General features: G+C 34.0%; 1 protein-coding gene across 1 annotated transcript in view; it reads left to right on the forward strand.

The window, feature by feature from the left end:
- Window positions 1–1,606: 1,606 nt before the first annotated feature.
- Window positions 1,607–9,079, forward strand: part of CLEC2B (C-type lectin domain family 2 member B) — a 9,495-nt gene continuing 2,022 nt past the window's right edge. The window contains exons 1-3 of the mRNA XM_012813759.2: window positions 1,607–1,685; window positions 4,036–4,199; window positions 8,549–8,652. Coding sequence (XP_012669213.1) covers window positions 1,607–1,685; window positions 4,036–4,199; window positions 8,549–8,652 — 347 coding nt within the window. The remainder of the gene's footprint in view (window positions 1,686–4,035; window positions 4,200–8,548; window positions 8,653–9,079) is intronic.

A 9,079-nucleotide genomic window follows, 5' to 3' on the forward strand; every position in this document is an offset into this window, starting at 1 on the left:
ATCCCAGTCCTGCCTGGCCCATATGGTTTCCATCAAGAAGTCTGTTGCCAGACTTGGAGCTCCTTTAAGTGTTCCTTGCTTCTTTTGTCTTGATACTTTTAGGGTGTTCTCTTTGTCCTTGACCTTTGAGTGTTTGATTATCATACACCTAGGGATAATCTTGTTTGTGGTGAATCTGTATGGCATTCTCTCACCTTTCTCTACCTAGATATTTATCTCTTTCTAAACGTTATTAGAAAGATAACTTTCTGTTATTACCTTTTTGGGTAAACTTCTTACCCTTTCTCTTGCTCAACACCTTCTTGAACACCAATGCTTAATACTTAGATATTTTTTTTTTTTTTGTGGGCATTCTTCATTCTTTTTTTATTCTTTTTTCTTCTCTGACTATATTTTCAAATATGCTATCTGTAAACTCATTGATTATTTCCTTGACTTGATTCATTCTGCTGTTGAGAGCCTCTAATGAATTTTTCATCTTGGCAAAGTATTTCTGTGTTCCAAGATTCTGGAATTTTTTTTTTTTTTTTGACACAGTCTCACTTTGTCACCCTTGGTAGAGAGCTGTGCCATCATAGTTCACAGCAACCTCAACCCCTTGGGCTTAAGCAGTTCTCTTCCTTTAGCCTCTCAAGTAGCTGGGACTGTAGGCACCCACTACAATGCTTGGCTATTTTTGGAGATGAGGTCTCGGTCTGGCTCATGGTGGTCTTGAACCTGTGAGTTAAGGCAATCCACCTGCCTCCGCCTCCCAAGTGCAGGGATTACAGGCATGAGCCACCAAGCCCTGCAAATCTGGATTTTATTATTATTATTATTTAAATCTCTCTGTTAAATTTCCCTGATAAATTTATGAATTGCTTTTTCTGTGTTATCTTGGAGATCACTGAGTGTCTTTAAAACTGCTATTATGAATTCTTGGTCAGAGAGCACACATACTGCTGTCTCAGTATGATCAGTCACTGGGTCATAGCTCTGGGACCTGAAGTTCTGTCCACTGAGGTTCTTGTTTCCTGTTTGTTGTTGTTCCTTGTAGATATACACCAATGTCTTTGTGTTGAAGAATTAGCTATTTATTCCACTCTTCTCTATTTGACTTTCTTTGATTTATAGTGGATATGTTGGTTTAAATAGTCTTTGTAATTTACTTGTTGATTTTTTTTTCTTTTTTTTTTTCCTACTAGGTTCCTGCCTCCTCATGACTACATGGCGCTTTATTCGAGGTCAGCCTCAGTTCTAATAAGCAAGTAGGGGAAGTCCCAAACTATTGTGGTAATGTGGCAAGGCTGGTTAGTGGTTTATTTCCAGGGGACCTGCAAAACAAATCTCCTACTGTGTAGCTGCTGAACATCAAACCTGATTTAGCATCTTTTTTGTTTGAGTAACAGAAAGGAGTTTCCAGGCCTGAGGAGAGTGGGCCCACCTACTCCAGGAACTGAATCATCCTCATATTTGAGTTCTGGGATATTACTGGTGATAATCTCAGTGCTGTTTTTCTGTTTGCTTGTTAGTTTGTTATATGGAAGAGTGAAACTAGCTTGTTTCTACACCATCATCTTGGAACCAGAAGTTTACTACATGTATTTATTTTTATTTTTCAGGTGCTATGGGCAGACATAAAAAGACTATTGCAACTATTGCTCTTTTTATAATTATTGTAATTACTGTAATAGTGACTATAAATGGTAAGTTTCATCCTTAATTATCTCACTTTTTTTTGTTTGTTTTTTGTGGCTTTCAATTGTGTGATTACTTATTTTGGAAAATAGAATAGTATGGAATATTTTCCAACTCAATTTTAGAGGGCAGTGCAGTCTCAGTATTAATCACTGACATCAGTATTATATGAAAGGGAAAATGTGTGTCAAACTAGATTATTATTGAAATACTAAGATAAACTACATTTTCTTCGTAAGTTGTGCAAAAAATTGTGTTATTCTAAGAATTTCTCTATGTTTTCATTCCTGGTATTGCTAATTTGTGCTTTTATTTCTCTCTTTAAAATTAAAAAAATAAAGTTTTCCTACTGGTCTATTGTAGGTGAGCTTATTCAACAAAAGCCAACTGATGACTTCTTGAATTTTGCTAAATTACAGTGATTTGCTAGTCAATTGATTTTTGTTCTTTTTTTAAAAAAAATTGTCATTCTACTTGAGCTTTAATTCATCACTTACTAACTTTCTGTGATATTTGTCTTTTCAATAAATCTATCTTTTTTTTTTATAAAAACATTAATTTCCCTCTAACATTTAAAGGAACATGTTGTGTCTCAAAAGTTTAGTTGTTATCCCTTAAGTTTGTGTGTGTATATGTGTATATGTGTATATATATACTGTATGTATTATTGACATGGTATATATGGTGTGTGGGTATATATACATAACACATACTAGATACACCACAATTTAGAGCATAGCTGTCCTCCAGTTCAAAGTATTTTCTACTTCCCATGATGACTTCTCTGAGTTGTGAGCTGTTTAGCCTTGCCTTGTTTAATTTAGAAGTTTTGTGATACTCTAATTTTATTTTTGTTATTGACATATGGCTTAATTCTACTACAGTCACATGACACACTGTAAATGTCTTCAATCTTTTAAAAATTTAGTTTCCACTTTATTGTCCTGTATCATGGTATCTGTTCTATACCTACCTAAAAAGAATGTGTATTTTATAGCTAGTTGTACCTAGCTCTTTAGGTGTGTCAATTGGCTTAGCTTTGTTAGTCCTGGTGTTCAGATATGATTATCCTTACATGTTGACAGTAGGTGACAATTTAGCTAATTATTTTGATATTGTGCCCCATAGGCCACCAGTGTTGCATTCATAACTGATAATTGGACCAGTGCCTTAAAAGTGAATGATATTGGAAAACCAGAATCATATTTCATCATTAAGGTTCTGTTCCTTTAGTATCATTCTTGGTATCAAAAACTGATTCACTCTGTGTGTGCTCAGAAAAACAAACACATATTAAGAATAAGACTTGGATATAGAAATTATGTGAGAGAATCTGGGGACTAATGCATAACTGAAGTCTAGTGCTGTAGGCTAGAGGAGAAATTATCACTAATGATACTGGCTTGAGGTGCCAATGTGTTTAGAGAACATAGATAATACTAGAGGAAATTCTTAGAAGCTAAGATATCTAGCTGCCAAGAGTGCAAGAGGAGAACTACAAGGTCTGTAAAGTCCCTACCTCAGGGTCTGTAAGAATGATATCTTTGGCTTTAGTTCTACCTTCTCAATCTCACGTGGGTTCCTTTCATTAACCAACCTAGAACTACACAGTGATAATGGTACCTCACTGACAACAGGAAATCTAGTGTCTTGTTACATATTCTGTTTTATTGTTTTAATTATTTTCTTGAATATTGACGCATGTATCTTAGATTTATTACAGTCTAAATAAAGTTTGGTTTTTTTTTTTAAACAGAGTCTCACTTTGTTGCTCCCGGTAGAGTGCCATGGCATCACACCTCAAAGCAATCTCTAACTCTTGGGCTCAGGCGATTCTCTTGCCTCAGCCCCCTGAGTAGCTGGGACTACAGGTGTCTGCCACAACACTTGGCTATTTTTTACAGATGGGGTCTCACTCTAGTTCAGGCTGGTCTCGAACTCACGAACTCAAGCAATCCACCCAAAATTCAGAGATTACAAGAATGAGATTTCATTATATTTCCTTTACCCAGAAATGGCAAGGTTGATGCATACAAGTAGAATACTACTGGTTTTCCAGTAAGGAATGCTTGTATGTCACTAAGGTTGAGTTAAAAGGAATGTAAGGGCCCTGTTAAATTCTAAACTTTTATGTTTTACCTAATATGACCAAAGGGGTATAATTTTTTCAACCTATTATGTTTTACCTAACATAACTAAAGGAGTATAATTTTTTTCAACCTATTATGTGAAAGATAGACAAATCTGGTTATGAACATAATCTTTTACATCACAATTCTACCTTTCTCCAATGATTCAAAAATACAGTAGCATATTATTTTATATGGTTTTTAGAATATGTATTTGTCTTATTTTCAGTTGTATTAGTTTTATATCCTCGAAGTTTTTGCCCAGATGATTGGATTGGTTTCCAAGACAAGTGTTATTATTTCTCTGAAAAAGAAGGGGATTGGGAATCAAGTAGAGGCAACTGTTCCAAAGAACATGCTGACCTAACGACAATTGACAGTGAGAAAGAAATGGTAAGTAATTTAATATGTATTCCTTCTGAATTACCTTGCTCTGAAGCATTAGAAGTATTTAAATAACATTACAGTTTGAAAAACTTTTCACTCATGCCTATCTATGCAAAATATTGAAGGTGTTCAGAATATGCTGTATGAGATGGGGATGTTTTCTTTGAAAAGTGTAGGACTTACATCAAGTAATAGACTTGATATTTAGCTTTGTATTTTAAAGACTGTAAGTTGAAGAGATTGTTAATATTTGGAGATCTTCTACTCTACGAAGAAAAGGGAATTCCCTCAGGAAGAAGGCAGTTCTCCATTATACTTGCTTTGAAGAAATTTATTCTTCTTTATTCTTTACCTTGCTTTACCGTTTGAACACTTCATCAAAATGCTTTCTACCACTATTGCAAAAGTGAAATCAAAAATTTCCCCAGACCAAAATATGAGCTTCTACCCTATGTCTTGTCTGAAACTGCATCCTTGGCTATATCACACAAAATCAGATCAAATGAAAAGTCTAATGGATCCTTGTCATTTACATGACAAAATCCCTTTGAGTAAGAAAACTTTCCAAGAACTTTTTAGCAAGGGATAGTAAAATGGTACCTCTGTATTTGAAATTTGTTCTTTCCCCTACTCCCTTAAATGGTAATGCTGTGTCTTTACCTTTATTTAATCTCCTTAAGAGACTTATAATACATAAAAGGTAATATAACTTGATTAATTTTTTTGTCAAATAATGAGCAATCAAGAAGTATTTCATGTGAAGCAGAACAGCACAACATTCAACATTGTTAAAAGACAGCTGTGTGTTATTTCTGTGGTGAGCAAAGTAGATTTATACAATCTACCTGAAGATTGGTTCATATTTAAATGTATGTGAATCAGGCTGGTTCATTTATAGATCAATTCAAGGAAACTAAACTATTTTTCAAGCAATTAACATTATGGAAAGCTTAATAAAACATGAAAAGCTAGATGTGGGGTAGGCAAGGTTACTCAAGCCTATAATTGTAGCACTTCAGGAAGCCAAACAGGTAGATTGCTTGAGCTCAGAAAGTCGAGACCAGCCTAAGCAACAATGACACCCCATCTCTACTAAAAATAGAAACAATAACTGGGTGTTGTGGCAGGTGCCTGTAGTCCTGCCTACTCAGGAGGCTAAAGCAAGAGGATCACTTGAGCCCAGGAGTTTGAGGTTGCTGTGAGCTATAATGATACCACAGCACTCTACCCAGTGTGACAGAGTGAGACTCTGTCTAAAAAATAAGAAAAGGAAAGAAAAGCTAAATGTGTTAAGACTGAAGAACTGAGGTGGAAGCATAATTTAATAGGAAGGGCTTCCATAGCCAGTGGTATCACTGCTGAATTTTGCAGAAGTTTTGAATATGAACGTTCTAAAAAAATCCTCTGACTGCTCCTTTATAGCTCCTCTTGAAGGAAGGAAAGCGAAATTAGCAGCAAGAAAGTGTTAATGAAAATTTGGAAGGATAAAGAAATGAAAACACAATCAATATTAAACAATACTTACTATAGGAATCCTGTCAACAAAGATTGACAAAAATAGTAAATATCGGGGAACACAAAGAAGTACATAAGAATAATGAACGTTCAATCTGGGAGAAATCATTAAATGTATCAGGGAAGAACGGTTGTATTGTCTGGATCAAAAGACTGATCATAAAATATACTGATGTATTTTGAAGATCATAGATAGCTAATGAACTACACACACTGGAAAAGTTTAAGTGATAAGTGGAATGAGGTAAAGCTGTCTGTGAAGGAGTGAGGAAGTAATTTATAGAAGACTGTTAGTAGATTGTTTATTTAAAATTGTTTAAAATATTGTATATTTTGAACTATAATGTTTTTCTAAGTTACATAAGTTTGCATGAAGTTTGTTATAACATATTTTTCATATTTATTTCCACCAATTTATAATTCTTGCATTTTAACAAGGAACTAAATAGGGCATTGCTTTATTGAGCAAATACTGGTTAACATTTTTCACGTAGCAGGCTCTGGGAAACACACCACCCAGTTCTCTGTCACCAAGACCATTGAGTGTCATTGAAAATTCCTATTTAGCCAATAATATGTACCCTATTGGCTTCAGCGAGGGTGAGGGGAAACTTCCCCTCTCCCCCGAAAATTCTCTGAAAGATCAACTCACAATGAAGGAAAATTCATAAGTGGAAAAAATTTATTTACTGTGTGCATGGGGAGAATCACAGAGTGATTATCCCATATCCCAGTGGAATAGAGTTATTTTTATATACTGTTTTTGGAGGAGCCAGGAAGATGATAAATATAGGAATTCTGTTTAGGGGCAATAGTTCCTAAGGAGGATAAATGGATGGAGGAAATAGATTGACTTGTAAATGATTCTCTTTGCAAATTAACCTTGAGAGACAGGTATTATATTTAAAATAATTTGAGCCAGGTTTGGTTGTGTTCTTGATTTTCTTTTCTGAAATATAGTGATATTACAAGTAATAGAAGTGCATTATTCTTTCTATGGGTCCCTCTGGTTATGCAGATAGAAGGAAAATGATTTCCAAAGGCCTATTGATCTCCAAAAGGCCTTTTATTCAAAATACTTTTTGTATCGTGGAGACATATTCTGGGGTGAAATTTCTTGATTTCTCTTAATTTCTAATCTATGTATCATTTCTTACATTTTTTTTTGCATTCATGTAGGCTCTCTCCTAAGCCTAGAATATGAGTTGCCCACTTCATTGTTCCCTGTATCTACCATGGAATCTTGCATTCTTTCCTAAGAGCATATCCTAAATGAAAGTTTCCCTTGAAGTCTCAGATGTTGCTTTCCTCAAACTACAATTTCACCTTGAATTTATTATGATGACTATCTTCTCTTTAGTAGAATATCTTCTAATGTTATATTTACATAATTTTCCTCACTACAAATGAAGTCCTTTGAATCCAGGGACAATGTTGCATTAGTCTATTTCTTTGTAAACCCATAGCCTAACCCAAAGAATTGAATTATTTTCAAAGAAATTTATGAAATGCTGCAAAAGATGATATATTGAAATGCCAAAGCTATAAGTATCTTTGTTACTAGATAGGATTTGACCATAGCTCTTTGATCTGGCCTAACTCCTTCATATTCATCATAAAATTGAAACATGGAGTTACACTACAATGTTAAGCATATACTTTCCCAGCTATTTAGTAACAGAGCAGACTCAAGGACTTTCTCCATATAATATAATTCTATGCTAAAAAAAAAAAAAAAAAACAAAGAAAACAAACAAAAGTCTAGGTTAGCAGGAGAGTTATATGATGCATAGAAAGATAAATGTCAGAAAAAAATACTATATATATCCCCCAATGATGTATTTATAAATTTAAATGTTTGGTAGAAAAGTAAACTTTGATAGTAAGAGGTATTTACTGGGAAATGTGAAAAAAAAATCATAGTGAAAACTGAAAAGTAAAAGTTTGAAATTAACATTAAGGGGGGAATGAAGGAAAGGGGAGGCTAAACCCTTATGTCATAGTTCTTGTTGGGCTTGCATTTTCTAACCAAACTATTTCTTTAACTAACAACCTTAATTGCTTTGATTTACTTCTTACTTTTATCACTGTGTTACTTTTGATGTAACATGAAACAAAGCCTGAAGCAAAGACTAGTCCAGGTATAGGACATCAAGGCTGACCCCAATTCAGATGCAAACCCCAAAATGAGAATTGCATATGTGAGAGGTGTGTGTGTTTGCATTTATGCATGCAGTTTGGGGAGAGAAATTGTACTAACTCAATAATGGAAGAGACAGAAAATAAAATTATGAAAGACATGAAGAAGAATAAGCTATTTGAGAAAAGAAACAAAGTTGTATTTATATATCAGTCTAGTTTATTTGTGAATCCACCTAGAACATCATGATCTGTTCAAATCTCAGTAAAACATAATACTAAACTGAAAATACTGGTATTTACTAGAAATGTAAAAGCACTATAATAAATATCTGATGATTAGGAATGATATGTGAGAACTCAATTATAAATCTTGGCTTTCCAGGAGCTAACCGTTTCAAAATTCTGGAGAAATAGATTTTCAAGTTAAATATTTTTATCAGTTTGCAATCAAAAAGAATCTAAAGAAATTATATCCTATATCTTTTTTTTTTTTTTACAAAGAAGAAAATTGTAGGGTAGAGAAATAAGAAGTACTTTAAAAAATTCCATAGCTATTTTCTATTGACGTCAGAAATTAAAAATTTGTTGCCTTGTATCTCACAACTTGCAAAGTTAAGAGGTATTTAATGGGACATGTAAAAAATTATAGGATCAACTGAAAAGTAAAAGTTTGAAATTAACTAATTTTATCTCTAAAGTCTTTTCTTCGTCGGTTCAAATGTACTTCTGATCACTGGATTGGGCTGAAGATGAAAGAAAATCGTACAGGACGGTGGGTAAATGGAACCATATTTACTGAAGGGTGAGTTTTTTTCTTTCTGAGATGACTTAAATTTAGATAGTGCAACCTTTAACTAGGACCTGTGTGTTAGTTAGCTCCGTTTTTCTAGGGCCCACAGATCTTTTGAATGTGAGAAAGGTGAAGTGGGGAACTGTATCATTGGTTGAGATCTGTTCCAATAGTCAACCATAAAGGTTGGAAATTAAGATATAAGGGAGCATATCTCCTAGTTAGCTATTTTGGACATGAAGACCTGAGTTTTTATATACAGCTACACCAAAATTAAACTTTTGCCAGATTTTACACTGTCTTGAACAATTCTACATTTCTTCCTCAAGCTTCATGTTACCTTGTGTTCTGACATTTTTTATAGTTCAAATTCTTTTTTATTTTATTTTTTTTGAGACAGAGCCTCAAGCTGTCCCCCTGGGTAGAGTGCCATGGCATC

This window comes from Otolemur garnettii, unplaced genomic scaffold, assembly GCF_000181295.1.
Source record: "Otolemur garnettii isolate 467f Iridium unplaced genomic scaffold, OtoGar3 scaffold00299, whole genome shotgun sequence".
Taxonomy (NCBI): Eukaryota; Metazoa; Chordata; class Mammalia; order Primates; family Galagidae; genus Otolemur; species Otolemur garnettii.